The following is a 16,087-nucleotide window of genomic DNA, read 5'->3' on the forward strand; positions in this document are numbered from 1 at the left end:
CCAAATGAACAGCGTCCTTTCTGAGATGGTGTGAACCTCTCAAAAGTGCATTTGGGAGCCCGGCGTGGTGGCACACACTTTAATCCCAGCATTCAGGAAGCTGAGACGGGAGGATTGCAGTTCACAGACAGCCTCAGCTACTTAGGCCCTGTGCAACTCAGTGAGACCCGGTTTCAAAATAAAGAATAAAAAATAGGGCAGGGGGTGTAGCCTGGAGGTCGAATGCCCCTGGGTTCCATCCCCAGACCCGCTTAAAAAAAAAAAATGGTTATGGGGTTAAACCCAATGGTTTAATGGGGGTTAAACCCAGCAGCATCCTACCCCCAGCCCTGTTTATTCTAAATTCAAAACGTTCTCACTAAGGTGTGGATGGCCTCACTAAGTTGATGAGGCTGTCCTCGAACTAGCAATCTTCCTGTCTCAGCCTCCCACCCCAAGTACTGGGATTACAGGCATGTGCCACCTTACCCAGCTACAAAAACCTGGATTTTGAAACAATTCAAAATAAAATACATAGCTAAGGAAGAAGCAAGCCAGGGGCATGCAGGACAAGGGAGGAGCTGCCACTCACCTGTCCTCGAAGCTCATCCACCTTCTCCTGCAGGAGCCGCTCTGCGTTCCGCAGAAGCATCTCTGCCTCTTGGCCCTGCCCTTCCTGGGCCCTCAGCTGCTTCACTTGTTCTTCCTGCCACAGAGGTACTTAGAGTTAAGATAGGCTCATCTTGGGCTTATTTACCTTAAATTCTCTAAAGTGTACAAATCATGAGTGATAATAAACAGCCTTCCCCTGTAAGAGTTTTAAAATGTCTGTCACGAGCCAAACCACCATCTCTCCTTTTAGTTCCAAGGGAATCTGTAGACTGCTTTGTCCTCGAGGAGCTGGTCCTTGGATTGTAAACTGAGCTCCCCAGCTGTGTCACTGCGCCGGGGTTCCCAGCGTTGATCACTGCAGTGGTGTGCCCTGCGGCTGTGGGTTGAAGGGGCCTTAGGCCAGCTGGCTCCCTGCTCGCACCCCTCCATCCTGGACATCTGCCAGAGTCCTTTGCCCCAGTGAGGACCTGAAGCCTGCAACTTCTCGCCTTCAGGCAGTGGGAGGTGGCTGCCCGGCCGGCCCCCTCCAGCCCCTGCTTCCAGCCTTGCACTTCACACAGCTGGTTAATGGAGGACCAGTGATCCAAGGATCCACCACCCCCAACCCCACCCCCAGCTAGTCCTTGGGTAGCAGTCACACCACTCACCTGCTGCTGCCCTAGAGGCCTGTCTAGAGGCCCGGCAGCCAGCCCCTCACTGTAGGGGCTGCAGGTGAGCGCTGTGCAGCTCACCAGGGGCAGCAGTCACCCAGAGGAGGTGCCTGGGAGTGTTCTCTGCAGTTAGAACATCCCAGTCAGGAAGGGCGGTGTGCAACCTTCCTGCGCCCCAGGAATTCAACATGCCCCTTCCTTTGGAATTCTGGTGGCCAAGCTCCCATCAACTGGTACTTCTCCGTGCAACAGTCAGGGAAACCATCTGTCATCCAGAATAATGGCACTGGACCTTCACTGGATCAACAGATCGGCACCATTCCCTCCAGAACCTCGGTGCCACCCACTTTGAGGGAGCACAGTGAAGTACAATCTCCGTGTGGTCAAACACTGCAGGGGCATAGGACTGCTGTGAAATTAACTGCAGCACCTGGTCCTCAACCATACGGGATGAATGGTACTGAGTCTGCTGGAGTTGTACATAATTCTTACTAAGCTACACATTGAGTCCTTTGAGCACTTGGAGCTAATATCTAAGACGATTCTCATCAGTTTATTCTGCAGGTTTTCTCTAAAAACAGTTTCCTTAGCACCCTATAACTGGCTACTTCACCCCTGAGACCCACAGGCAGAAGGGGGAGTCATAGTTCCAACAGGGCCATGTTTGGGGCAGGTCAGTCCTGAGTCTGCCAAGTGCCTCCCTAGCTGTGTGACCTCCCCTGGCCCAGTAGCCCCTCTGGGCTGGGCTGAGCGATGCTGGTCGAGTTTAGCCACTTTGCCAGGGCGTCCACCTTCAGGATGCTAGGGCATGTCCTGACCTGGTTGCTCGGAGTCTTCACCAAGGCTCCCTGGTGCCCAGCTGCCCTTCGGGGCCTGGAAGAGCAGCCTCAACCCACTCACCTGCTGCTGCTCCCTCCAGGCCGCTTCCTCCAGTCTCTGCTGTAACAGCTCAATAGCAATGCGACTCTTCTCATTCTGTGCTTGATGGGAAGAAGCATCGCCTTCCAGCTGAAGGACCCTGCAGCTGAGCCGTGACAATTCATCCTTGTATTTCTGAATCTACAGCAAGAAAGGTTAAAACAGATTGAAAAAAATGCTTTGAAGCCAGCATCTGGACTCAGACCACCCCAGTGTTTCCAAACAGAGACAGCTTTGCTCACTGGGGTATCTGGCAAGGTCTAGAGACATTTGGGGTTATCACAACATGCCTCTGGCATCAGGTGGGTGAGACACTGGACATCCTACTGAGCCGAGGACGGTCCACAGCATCGATGGTGCTGAGGACCAAGGCCCAGCTCTGTTCCCTACGAGTTAAGATTTCCCATGTCTTTCTTGTTTGCTACGTGGTCATTTCTAAGATAGTTTAAACAACTTAGGTCACGCGGGGCATGCAAGCCGGGGCCCGGGTCGCGGTACTCTGGGCCCCAGGCCGGAATGCACATAGAACGCCAGACCCCTGGAGAAACCAGGCCCGGTACCCTGGGACCCGGGCGAGGGTCACGCGGGGCACGCCAGCCGAGGCCCAGGTCATGGGACTCTGGGCCCCGGGCCAAACTGCGCGTAGCACGCCAGACCCCTGGAGAAACCGGGCCCAGTACCCTGGGACCTGGGCGGGGGTCACACGGGGCACACCAGCCGGGGCCCAGGTCGCGGGCACCTGGGCCCCTGGCGGAGTAGTGCGGAACACTCTGGACCCATGGGGAAACCGACCAGATCACAGTGCTACTGAGTGAGTGCCTGATCCCACTACCTCCTCAAACCACATATACTGTCTTCTCTTATTAAAAAAAAAAAAGAAAGAAAGAAAAAGAAAAATATTGGAGAGGAGTTAAGAAAGCTGTTGCGGATGCCAGGACACTGGAGATGCAGACAAAACTTATCTAAATGCACTGGAACTTATGGAAAAATTCCCTGTGAAGGAGGACTGCTGTTTCTCTATATTATTAAGAATCTTGGACATCACCTGTAAGGAGAGAGTTTAGCGGAGACCAAGGAGAAAGGCAGTGTTGAAAGAGGTCTCCGCGATAGCGGTGGAGACTTGTATTCAGGAGAAGCAGAAACCAGATCCTACCAACCTTATTTTTTTTTTTTGGAGAAATTACACCAAATGTTCCTAAGCATGCTACCATCATGCTTAGGAACACTGGACAACATTCAGAGTGGAAAAAGAGCCTGGGAAGGATTTGAAATGGTGGAGGCAGTGGCAATAGCAGTGGCCAGTACTCAGGGGAAGCAGAGATCTGATACATTACACCTGGAACCTTTGAAATAATAACCCCAGAGACAGTGATCGGAGCCTGCTGAGGGGTTAGGCCGGTGCCAGGGCCAATGGCTGACATCGGAGCCTGCTGTGAGGCAAGGCCACTACTGGGGCCTCCAAGGCCGAGATCAGAACCTGCCGAGGGGTTAGGCCAATGCTGGGGCCAGTGAGGCCGGGATCGGAGCCTGCCATGAGGCAAGGCCGGTGCTGGGGCCTTCAAGGCTGGGATCGGAGCCTGCTGAGGGGTTAGGCCAGTGCCAGGGCCAACAAGGCCAGGATCGGAGCTCACCGTGAGGCAAGGCCAGTGCTGGGGCCTCCAAGGTCTGGATTGGAGCCTGCCAAGGGGTTAGGCCGGTGCTGGGGCCAGCAAGGCCAGCATCAGAGCCTGCCGTGAGGCAAGGCCGGTACTGGGGCCTCCGAGGCCAGGATAAGAGCCTGCTGAGGGGTAAGGCCGGTGCCAGGGCCAGCAGCTGGCATCAGAGCCTTCCGTGAGGCAAGGCCACTACTGAGGCCTCCGAGGCTGAGATCGGAGCCTGCCAAGGGGTTAGGCTGGAACTGGGGCCAGCGAGGCCAGGATTGAAGCCTGCCGAGGGGTTAGGCCGGTGATGGGGCCAGCGAGGCCGGCATCGGAGCCTGCCATAAGCCTGACACTACTGCGGCCTCCGAGGCCGGGATTGAAGCCAACTGAGGGGCTAGGCCGGTGTGGGGGCCAGCGAGACCAGAATTGGGGCCTCCCATGAGGCAAGGCCGCTGCTTCAGCCAGCAAGGTCTGGATCAGTCCACCGGGTAGCGAGGCCACTACTGGGGCTGTCAAGAGTGGGATCGGTACTTGCAACGCGGCATGCACAGAGAAATATCGCAGAAAATATAAATCAGACGCTTCCCCTAATCAGCAATAACTAGGAGGAAAGGGGAAACAGGAAGAGGGTGAGCTATAGAAAGGGCCCTATAGTGAAGCAACTAATGTGACCAATCAGAGGGTATGGAATAGTAGAGGACGGAGCCTCTTTAAAACGCAGGAGGTACATAAACAAATGTATCAAAGTTAATCACCAAAGAAGCATGGGATAGAGGGAGGGGGTGGGAATGGGATGGGGGCTGGATGAAGGCTAATTGGATGATGTGTGCTTGTATATCCTCTCAAGTCTTGTACTCCAATGTGATTGATATATGACTACAATGCACCAATTTAAAAAAATAAATTAATTTTAAAAAAACTTAAAAGTTTTTTTTTTTAAAGCAACCTAATTAGACCTGAGATACGATCTCTTCAGAATCTCCCTGGTCTTTGTTGTAGGACACCCACACACAGTTTCCAGCAAGGGCATGCCCACTGCACTGCGGCCTTTCTCCTCTCTGTGGCCAGCACCCAGGAATGTGGTGTTACGGCACATGCTCAGGCTGAGTGGGCAGAGGGCCAGGCATGGGGGAGTGGCCAGCAGTCTGGCCTTCAGTCCACAGGAGCCTCAGCTATCCTCCAGCTTTGGTCACGAGTGTCTTCACACAGACCAAATGCTGGATTATTCACTTTTCCCAACACTCAGTTGGGGGAACAGTTTTCGGGGTGTTGCAGCTCTCAGCACAGCGCCCTCTGAAGCACTGTGGGCTGTGCATGCATGCTCTCTTAGAACTGTGCTGATGGCAACATTCTGTTTTTGAAGGGTTAATAAGCACATAATGGAACTTCAGTCTGGATTCATGCAGGTCACCAAGTCTCTGCCAAACGCCCAACATCTTCTCTATGAATTAACCTCACTTCATCTGTTCCCCAGAACTCAGGACTGAAGATGGATGTTCCTACCCAGCAATAAGCTCTTGGCATCTCTCTCTGGAGATAGAACTCTCTCTTTCATAATTATTGTGTTTTATTAGTAAAATTTCAGTTAAACTGGGTGTGGTGGCTCATGCCTATAATCCCAGTACTTGGGAGACTATGACAAAAAAAAATCACAGGTTCAAGACGAGCCTCAGCAACTTAGCAAGACTCTCATTAACCTAGTGAGACCCTGTTCTAAAATAAAACAAAAAAGTCAGGGGAAGCCAGGCATGGTGGCACACACCTATAATCCCAGTACTGGAAGGCTAAGCAGGAGAATCTCAGGTTTGAAGCTAGCCTAAGCAACTTAGTGAGGCTGTCAACAACTTAGTGAGACACTGTTTCCAAATTTTAAAAAATGCAGATAGGGGTGTAATTTGGATGCCCTTGGTTCAATTCCCAGTACCAAATAAACAAAACACCAGAAATGACACATCCCAGAAGACACAGCTCAGCCTGCATGCTTCTTCCTTGGTCAGTAAGAGCCATTAAGTGGGACCAAGTACAGCGGCATCTTCAAGTGCAGACAGATGGAGAGCAGTGTGGGCATGAGGGGGCTTTTATAGACGAAAGGACTCTGGGCAGATAATAGATTGAGGATGATGGAAACTAGGCATATTGTTGGAAAAAATGAGTCAGAAATATAAAAAGGGAGCCAGGCGTGGTGGTGCACACTTGTAATCCCAGCATTTGGGAGGCCAAGACAGGAGGATTGCGGTTTGCGGACAGCCTTAGCTACTTAGTAATGCCCTTTGCAATTCAGTGAGACCCTGATTCAAAATAAAGAATAAAAAACTGGGCTGGAGGTATAGCTTGGAGGTAGACTACCCCTGGGTTCCATCCCCAGTACTTCCAAAAAAAAAAAAAAAAAAAAAAGGAAAAAGGAAAAAAAACTAAAATTATCCCTTTGGTGTTGGGTGGAAACTACAGATATGGGTCTGGATTTATGGTTTCTCAATATAGAGACATACAAATCAATATTTCTATGTATGTAGATAAATATACATGTGTGCATAGGTATAAACACATTAACTAGCTATATTCACTAAGACTCCTGGAAACAGCACATCCAAGAATGATAAGCACTAAAGACCATTCTACACTAAGAGTAACCAACAGGCCCTTGGACAAATGGCTGATCCCAGGGCTGAGGCCAGGGAAGTGCCAGAAGGACCCGCCTCATCTAGGGTACAAGAAAGTAAGGAAATACTCAGAATGATTCGAGCCTGACCAAAGAGCACGAAACCATCTCAAGGGGTTTCCGTCGGCCAAATCTGAGACAATTAGGGCATCAAAATAAATACTGATAGTGATATAACCTGTTGAATAGAAATATGATGTAGCCGGGCGTGGTGGCACACGCTTGTAATCCCTGCACTTGGGAGGCTAAGACAGGAGGATCGCATGGGTTCAAAGCCAGCCTCAGCTTCCTGGTGAGGCTCTCAGCAACATAGTGAGACCCTGTTTCCAAATAAAATAGAAAAAGGTCTGGGAGTATAGCCCGGAGGTAGAAAGCCCCTGGGTTCCACCCCCAGTACCACCAAAAAATTAAAAAAAAAAAAAAGAAATATGATGTAAATGAATACATAGATGGGGAGAAGACAGCCTTTCCTCACGGGACAATACCAATTAATAAAAGTAAAAGGAAGGTGGAGTTAGTGCCACAAACATAAATGGAGATTCCACCAAGACACAAAAGAGTGCTAGAACTCAAGGAGAGAGTGATGGGGAACAGAATATGGCATAACATTCAAGTCTCTCCCACTAAACACTCATTAATTACAATGGGAAAAAAGTACCATTTCTGTACAGAGGCCCAGCCAATGCTACCGACCCAAGCAACCAGAGGGATCATCACCACCATCTGGACAAATACTGTCCCTGAGAAGGTACAATACAGACACATTATTTCTGAGATGTTCCTGCCAAAAACGGAGAATCCGACTCAAGCCGCAGGAAGATATCAGACAAACTCAAATGGGGGCAGATCCCACGTAATAACCACCTCTAATCATGAGAATGCCAAGGTTCTAACAACCTCGGACAGATGGCTAGACTGGCCTAAAAGCCACATGGGATTTGCAACGTTCTGGGTACCTGGCACACTGGATGGCACAGAGGGCCAGGACCAGATATTTTAGGAGAAAGACCAGTACTTCATTCCTGCAAGTATGAAATTATTTCAAAATAATGAAGAAAGGAAGCCTTCGCACCAACGAGCAATACTTGACCTGTATCTTGAGCTCTTCCATTTCAAAGCAGGCCTTCTCTTTGTCTCTCTTCAAAATGTCAATGTCCTTCCTGTTGAAGAATCAAAATTAACAATATCACTTCTGACAAAACTGTGTTTTTCCTGGCAGTCATGTACAGCGACATCACAGGATGGACTCTCGGCCCCCGTGACATCACTGACCCTGGTTCTCCATACTCCACTGCCGTCCGTGACATCCCTGCTGCTGGCTGCTGCTGCGGATCTAGCCCAGTTGCAAATCAGAGAGAAGGTAGGCACATAGAATTGTTCAGCTATGTAGGCAGTTGCCAGTATTGTACGGCAAACATCCTTTGTGACACAATCACTCAAAGTAGTAGTCCTTAATCACACACACACACAGTATACATACATGTCTATATACACATAATGTTGTTGTTGCTTGTTTCCAAAACATGTAACTATTTGTGCCCAGCACTGAAGACTCAAACAGCCCCAGGTCTGGGGAGCCCACTGGTAGTCCACTGCACTTGGGAAACAATTATCATTATTATTATTATTATTTGTGGTACTGGGGGTGGAACCCAGGGGCTTTCTACCTCTGGGGTATACTCCCAGAGTTATTTTATACTTTATTTGGAAACAGGGTCTCACTAAGTTGCTGAGAGCCTCACTAAGTAGCTGAGGCTGGCTTGGAACCTGTGTGATCCTCCTGTCTCAGCCTCCCAAGTGCTGGGATTACAAGCATGCACCACCATGCCCAGCGGAAACAATGATTTTAGCTTACAGAATTGATGTAACAATATAGCCACTGCTCTGGATTCTGTACTTTAAAAAACCATGGCAATTCTACCTAATAAGAAGCAGCCGAGAATGGTGGGGCACACCTGTTATCCCAGTAATTTGAGAGGCTGAGACAGGAGGATCACAGGTTCTAGGCCAGCCTTAGCAATTCAGTGATACTCTAAACAACTTAGCAAGACCCTGTTTCAAAACAAAAAATAAAAATGGGTGTAGCTCAGAGGCAGAATGCCCCTGGATTCAATCTCCAGTACCACAAAAGAGTGAAGAGGAGAAGGGGAGAGGAGGAAGAAGAGGAGGGAGGAGGAGAAGGGGAGAAGCACTCAGTATTTTAAAGCTGAGGTCATGAGGTCCACAGCTGAGACAGTGTCCTTTGACACAGCTACAGTAGTGACGGCAGAAATCCACCCTTGCCCCACACTTTCCCCTTCCCTGGCGCTCAGGCCGTGGCCCTGGGCCCAACTCACTGATGGGCCCCCCAGCCTCTCCTGCCCACTCAGGTTCAGGCCCTGCTCCCCCTATCCCCCAGCCCTGACTCACTGACATCACATCCAAGAGCAAGCAGGGAACCCTGCAAAAAGCACAGCTGTGGCGCGACCTGACCTGGACACAGCAGACAGTGGGCACGCCCAGGAAGCACACACCTCTGACCCCTCCAAACATGCCCTGCAGCCAGCCCAGGGCAGCGCCCCTCGGCCAGCCTCTCCCTGGCCAAGGAGCACATGGGTGGCTGCCAGCCGGTGGAGGGAGACCCGAAGCCTATCTGTCGAGTTGGTTCAGAAGTTGCCAAGCCCGCCCACGCAAGCCCTTCTGGGAGGAGGGGGGCCCGCCAGCGTGTCCCACTTTCTGTGGCAAGCCCTCCTAAGACTGTCCCAGGGGAGGGAGTAGGCCACGGTCCGGCTGCCCTCACCTCTGAGTGAGGTTCATGCTCTCTGCTGCTTCAAACTCCTGCTGAATCCTCCCCAGATCACTTTTCAGCAGTGTGTTTTCTTCAGAGAGCCTAAGAAACTCGATTCTGCGTGCAAAATTGAAAAAAGCTGGGTGAGGGCTGGAAGAACAGCAAGGCGGAGCCGCTCTGCTGTGGGTGCCCTGGCAGCTGTGTCCTTCTCCCCTCCCTGCAGCGGCACAGGACACGCCTTCCCTTCCCTCCTGTGGTAATGGCTCCAAACCTGCACCCGCGGGCAGCTCAGCAAGGCCCGGGGCACCTTGGTTCTGTTTACCTCGTGTCTGCAGTGGACCTGCTCCTGCATCTCATGACCTCTACCTGAACACATGAGGGCACGGGCAATGCAGAGCTAAGAAACACAGGACTCAAACCCAAACAGGAGGGTGTATCTCCTCTCTTGGGAGAGGTCCACCATGCTACACTCTGAGGTCAGCTCTGGAAGAGAAACTTAGGAAGATGCCATTTCAGTTCACAGAGACACCTGACACGAGGCAGCCCCTCACATGGGGAAGCAAGGATCAACAGTTGCTTCATGAACCCAGCAACCCGGGCCAACTTTGCTTTCTGACGATTCTATGTCTGCAGGGGTAACACCATCAATTTAAGACAGATAGCCAGCTTGGTGGCACTTGCTTGTAATCCCAGCATTTGGGAGGCTGAGACAGGAGAATCGCGGTTTGTGGACAGCCTCAGCTACTTAGTGAGTCCCTTTGCAACTCAGTGAGACCCTGTTTCAAAACTAAGAATAAAAAATAGGACTGGGGGTATAACTTGGAGGTACTGGGTTCCATCCCCAGTACTGCAAAAATAAATAAATAAATAAATAAATAAATAAATAAATAAATAAATATTTAAGACAGATGACAACCAGTACAGATAGTAAAAAAAAAGGTTAAAACCTTGACTTTGCCAGGTGTGGTGGTGCATGCTCATAATCCTAGCACCCGGGAGGCTAAGACAAGAGGATCGCAGGTTCAAGGCCAACCTCAACAACTTATGGAGCCCGTTTCAAAATAAAAAGGAGCCCAGTGTGGTGGCACACACTTGTAATTGCTGAGACAGGAGGATTGCAGGTGGCAGCCTCAGCTACATAGTGAGGCCCTTCACAACTTAGTGGGACCTTGTTTCAAAATAAAATAAAAAATAAGGCTGGGGTGTAGCCTGGATGTAGAGTGCCCTTTGGGTCATGCACGCAGGCTGGCCCTGTGACCCTTGCGCACATGTGGGCCTCGTGAACTCAGCCCCGCCTCCGATGGTCACTCGGGCTCAGCACAGGGCGGAGCTAGGACCCCTTAGCTGGCTCTGGTCTCGCAAGAAGGAGGTGTGCATGAGCACTGCGGGGAAAGCACCGCGTGGCAGTCACTAGTGAGGCCAGAGACCTTAGCTCTGTGTTTCAAGAACAGGAAAGAGCAAACCTGTCGTTCTCCCTTGACTCTGCTTCCTTCTCGAGAGCCCGGACGACATCTTCCAGCCTCAGAAGTTTGGCTTCCACATCAGTGTCCTCTCCCTCCGATGCCATTCCAGCCTCTGTCTCCTTCAGGGCCATGAGACACTTCAGCCTGGCCCCCTGTGAGTCTGGGGGCTCCAGGTGTGACAGTGAGGGGCCCCTCCCAGCAGCCTCTCTGCTGTGCTGGAGCCAAGCCTCCAGGGCACTGTCCCCACCCCCAGCCAGCCCCTCCAAGGCCTGTCTGTGCCCCTTTGCAGGGGCCAGCTCCCGGTTTAGACCGCTGGCTGGCTCCTCCAAAGTGGGCAGGCTCCCCTGTGGCTCCAGCGTCTGGGACAGAGCTGGCCAGTCATCTCCCTCTGCTCCCATGGTGGGCAGCTCCTGGCTCAAGCTCCCCGGGGCCCTGGCACAAGGCCCTGGCTCCCCGGGGCGGACGCCCATGCTCCCCTTGCAGGACTGAGCAACATCCGGCCCCTGCGTGGCATCCACAGCTCGACCCTGGCCAGGCCCATCTCCTGCCAGTTCCCTGGTCCCTCCACCAGTGCTGAGGTCTGGCGGGGCTGGAGGCTGCCCCCTGCACGGGTGCAGGGGCATTGGCTCACGCGTGCCCTCCTGTTCCCAGTCCACCGCGGCAGTCCCGTCTCTCAGGAGGGCCCGCAGGGCCTCGGCCTCCTGGGCGAGCCCTTCTACTTGCGTCCTGTAGGCACGCTCCAGCTTCTCCCTCTCCAGGGCAAACGACCTGCAGGCCTGTGCCTGTTCCTCACTCATGGCCGCCTGCAGCTTCAGCTGCTGCTTCTGACAGCGTGCAAGGATTTCCTTCTCCCTCTCTTCCCGCCGCTCCTTCTCCAGTGCCAGCTGCGCCGCCAGCTCCCCGACCCGCTTCAGGTGCGTCTGCAGCAGCTGGTCCTTCTCACACTGATGCCTCAGAGACAGGCTCTCGCAGCGGGCGGCGTGCTGGGCTTCCAACCATGAGAGCTTCTGGCTCAGCTCATCTTCCGCCTCTCTCCTACAGAAACGCAGAGAGAGGCGCACCTCAGACTGCCAGCACGAGCCAGACCCAACCCTGTTCTAACCTCCTCCCGCCTCTCTCCCTGCTGCCCTTCCATCTTTCGAGTCCCAGGGCCTGACCGTGGTGCCTGTCACCCCCAGGGACCCTCTTTAGAGAGTCCCACAAGAAACGTACTCCGTGGGCTAGCTTCACCTGCTGGTTGGCAGTGACGTAAGGAGGGCACAACTGCACAGAACAGAGTGTCTCTGGCCACCCCGGTCACACTGCAAGTGCTCAGGAGTCGAGTATGGCCAGCAGCTGCCGAAGTGGACAGAGAACACAGAGAATGACCATTGTGCAGGCTGTGAGGTGAGTGAGGCTTGTGGTACTCAGAACGTCCCCTAGCTGTTGGCCTGGGGCTCGGGGCAGTGCCAGGAGAGCAGTGTGGGAGAGGCCAGGGTGGCCTGGGGCACTGTACCTGAGGAAGAGTGCTAGCACCGCGTCCACGGCAGGGAGGGAGTGCCTGGAAGCCCCGCTGAGCAGCAGGAGCAGCCCCCGGAAACAGGGAGCAGAGGCCCAAGATGGCTGGGGCAGATAGCCAGGAGCACCCTGGACACCAAGGAAAATGGGGGCTTCCTCGTGCCTGCCCCTCAGTCACCACAGGCTCTGGTGGAGTCCCTTATCACACAACCACAGAGTTACGAGAAAACCACTTCCAGCTTAGGGGAAACGCAGGCCTCTAAAGTAGAGACTTCTCTAGGCTCCAGGCCAGTGGCAGTCGGCTCCTGCAAGACCCCTGTGACTGGTTCACTGGTGTTGTCTTGGAGCCGGGCTGCCTCTCCCCCATCATGGCTCATGTACTCAGGCCATCCCAGCTCCTTTCTAAAGGAGAACGCCCCCTCATCCAGGCCAAGCGTGACCTCCAGCCACCACTAGCCTGGCACTGACGTGGGAACCTGCAGAGCCCAGCACCGCCCCTGCCCAAGCCATCTGCCCTGTCCCACTAGGGACCTGAGCCGAGGATGGTGGGGGCCATTGCCTTCTGGAGGGGGCAGTGCTCCCATGAGTATGTGTCTAGCCAACCAGCACCAACTCTGCAATAACTAGGGGCTGACTGCCATGCTGTCCTCATGAGACAGGCCCTGGGCCCTTCTCAAGTACTTCTCACCTCACCTGCGTCTTCCTTGTTCTCATTGGCACCAATGTTTTCTTTAGCCTTGTCAAAACCCTCACAAACCCATTAATGGGGGGAGAGTTCTCTATCTCTATCTGCTCACTCTGTCCTAAAAGCTAAGATCTGAAATTAAATGATGGAGAACATACTGCCCTTGCTGATGAAGCAAGACCGAGGCAGGAAGGAAAGAACGCTGAGTTAAAAGTCTATACAGCAAGCCAGGCCTGGTGGTGCACGCTTGTAACCCCAGCATTTGGGAGGCTGCACAGGTTCGACGCCAGCCTCAGCTACTTAGTGAGGCCCTTTGCAACTCAGTGAGACCCTGTTTCAAAATATAGAATTAAAATAAAAGGGCAGGGGGTGTAGCTCGGAGGTAGAATGCCCCTGGGTTCCATCCCCAGTACTGCAAAAAAAAAAAAAAAAAAAAAAAAAAAGTCTACACAGCAAACTTTTTTTTTTTTTCCTTTCAGGTCTGGGGATGGAACCCAGGGGCATTCAATCTCTGAGCTACAGCCCCTGCCCTTTTTTTTATTCTTTATTTTGAAACCGGGTCTCACTAAGTTGCAGCGGGCCTCACTAAGTAGTTGAGGCTGTCGGAGAACTGCGATCCTTTGGTCTCAGCCTCCCGAATGCTGGGATTACAAGCATGTGCCACCACGCCCAGCTACAAAGCAAACTTCTTCGTGACCCAAGCTCTATTTCACACACATTAAAAGGAAAAATTAAATCTTTTTTGTACTAGGGATGGAACCCAGAGCCATTCTTCCTCTGAGCTACACCCTTACCCCTTTTTATTTTAAAACAAGGTCTCACTGAGTTGCTGGGGCTGACCTTGAACCTGTGATCCTCCAGTCTTATTCTCCCAAGTACTGGGATTACAGGTGTACACCACCATTCCCAATCACATTGTTTATTTAAAATCCTTAATACAGCCAGGCGTGGTGGTGCATGCTTGTAATCCCAGCATTCAGGAGGCTGACACCGGAGGATCGGAGGATCGCGGTTTGTAGACAGCCTCAGCTACTTAGTGAGGCCCTCTACAACTCAGTGAGACCCTGTTTCAAAATAAAGAATAAAAAATTGGGCAGGGGTATAGCTCAGAGGTCAAATGCCTCTGAGTTCCATCCCCAGACCCCCCCTCCCCAAAATCCTTAATACAACAACCTGTTCTTTTGGCCCTCAACTACCTACCCAGAGAAAACTCACCCCATTAATGGGCATTGCAATTCTGAGAAATCTATTTTATAGACCCTACGGGCATTGTACCTCTGAGCTACACTCTCAACTCTATTTTTTAGTCTTTTTATTTTTTGAAACAAGGTCTCACTGAGTTGTGAAGGGCCTTGCTAAGTAGTTGGCTTTCCGCAAACAGCAATCCTCTTGTCTCAGCCTCCTGAATGCTAGGATTATAAGCATGTGCTACCACACCCGGCTCTATTAAGTATAAATTTTATTTATTTATTTATTTATTATTTATTTATTTATTTATTGCAGTACTGCAAATAGAACCCAGAGGCATTCTACCTCTGAGCTACACCCTCAGCCCTATTTTTTATTCTTTATTTTGAAACAGGGTCTCACTGAGTTGCAGAGGGCCTCACTCTTAGTGAGGCTGAGGCTGTCTGTGAACTATGATCCTCCTCTCTCAACCTCCCAAATGCTGAGATTACACACATGTGCCACCACACCCGGCTACTAAGTATAATTTAAAAGCTTGGCGCTTTGCGTGTGTTTGTGTGTGTGGTACTGGGGGTGGAACCCAGGGGCATTCTTCCTCTGAGCTATACCCCCTGCCCTGTTTTTTTTTAATTCTTTATTTTGAAACAGGGTCTCACTAGGTTGCAGAGGACCTATGTAGCTGAGGCTGCCTGTGAACCACAATCCTCCTGTCTCAGCCTCCCAAATGCTGGGATTACAAGTGTACACTGCCACGCCTGGCTCTATTGAGTATGATTTAAGAGTCTGGTTCTTAACAGGAAGCCCCAAGCATGCAGTTGGCAGACCTCATCTGCTGCAGCTGGCTCCGGTGCCGCTGGTGTAGCTCCTCTTGCAGCTGCTGGGCCAGGCCGCACAGCGCCTGCGCACAGCACGGGGCCAGCCCGGCCCGCGGCTCAGGGCCCCGAGACGCCTCCTGCAGCTGCTCCCTCAGGCCCTGGATGACCTCCTGCGACTTGGTGCACAGCGCCTCCAGGTCTGCCTTCTGGCCTTCCAACACACCGACCTCCAGCTGGTGCTCCCGCTCCAGCTCCTTTCTCTCCTCTTCAAAGTTCCTCTTCATGACCTCGACTTCCCTCTCGTAGTAATTTACCTAAAGGGAGAAACGTGAGCGATGGAAATCAGGAGGGAGAACACAGAAACATCAAGCTCCATGCAGTCTGGAAGGAGCTGTGAGCGTCCTGCCACGCGCCCTGCCGTGGCTGTCCCGGACTTTCACAGTGACTCCGAGGCAGGCCCAGCCGGGGTCAGGAGGCTCAGGGCCCAAGGAGGGTAGGGCATGATGGCCCCTGAAACCTAGACAGCCTTCGTAAGAACTAGGGTGGCTCTGAACACTCTGGGAGCCCCAGGGAGGAAATGCTCTGCAGACAGCTGCACGGCCACTCCATGAGCTTCCAGTAAGCCCTCCCATAGGGCAGAGGCCCACCGAGCTAATCAGACTGAGGGACTGGACACTTGACACAAGCACTGGACTCTGTCCCTCAGAACTCACCACTAGCCAGACATGGTGGCACAAGCCTACAGGCCCAATACTTGGGAGGCTAACACAGGAGGATCGTAGGTTTGAGGCCAGCTTCAGAACCTTAGTGAGACCCTATTTCTGGTAATGGGGACTAAACACCCATTTGACTTCCCACCTACATGCCAACCCCCAAACAAAAAGGGCTGAGAGTGTGGCCCAGAGGTAGACTGCCCATTTCCCTCCCCATTACCAAAAGCAATGGAGTCCACACAGGGCAAGTGCCAAGCACCTAGGGTAGAGCAAAGCCAGTCACTAATTCTCAATAGCTGACAAGCAGGGAGGGCCGCCCATTACCAGGCAGCCTCGGCACACGCCCAGGTGACACTCGGGCAAAAGCCCGTTCCCTGTCATGACCACCTTCTGCTTCCCTCCAGAGAAGGCATGAGACCAACTCTATTTACACTTCCCTACAAACTTTCCTCCCCAAATGGGCTTGTCCGGAGGCAGGAGGGCCAGGGCAGACAGGTGGCG

General features: G+C 52.3%; 1 protein-coding gene across 1 annotated transcript in view; it reads right to left on the bottom strand.

Annotated features, from left to right (window-relative positions):
- NINL (ninein like) overlaps window positions 1–16,087 on the bottom strand; it is a gene marked incomplete at its 3' end in the record, with an annotated part of 47,804 nt that overhangs the window by 2,230 nt on the left and 29,487 nt on the right. Inside the window, exons 15-23 of the mRNA XM_080716454.1 lie at window positions 14,883–15,187; window positions 10,689–11,723; window positions 9,238–9,342; window positions 7,549–7,618; window positions 2,142–2,300; window positions 1,589–1,650; window positions 1,239–1,296; window positions 1,080–1,151; window positions 572–685 (exon numbers count right to left, since the gene is read on the bottom strand). Coding sequence (XP_080572580.1) covers window positions 572–685; window positions 1,080–1,151; window positions 1,239–1,296; window positions 1,589–1,650; window positions 2,142–2,300; window positions 7,549–7,618; window positions 9,238–9,342; window positions 10,689–11,723; window positions 14,883–15,187 — 1,980 coding nt within the window. The remainder of the gene's footprint in view (window positions 1–571; window positions 686–1,079; window positions 1,152–1,238; window positions 1,297–1,588; window positions 1,651–2,141; window positions 2,301–7,548; window positions 7,619–9,237; window positions 9,343–10,688; window positions 11,724–14,882; window positions 15,188–16,087) is intronic.

Source organism: Muscardinus avellanarius (assembly GCF_963383645.1).
Source record: "Muscardinus avellanarius genome assembly, chromosome: 19".
In the NCBI taxonomy this organism is placed as follows: domain Eukaryota; kingdom Metazoa; phylum Chordata; class Mammalia; order Rodentia; family Gliridae; genus Muscardinus; species Muscardinus avellanarius.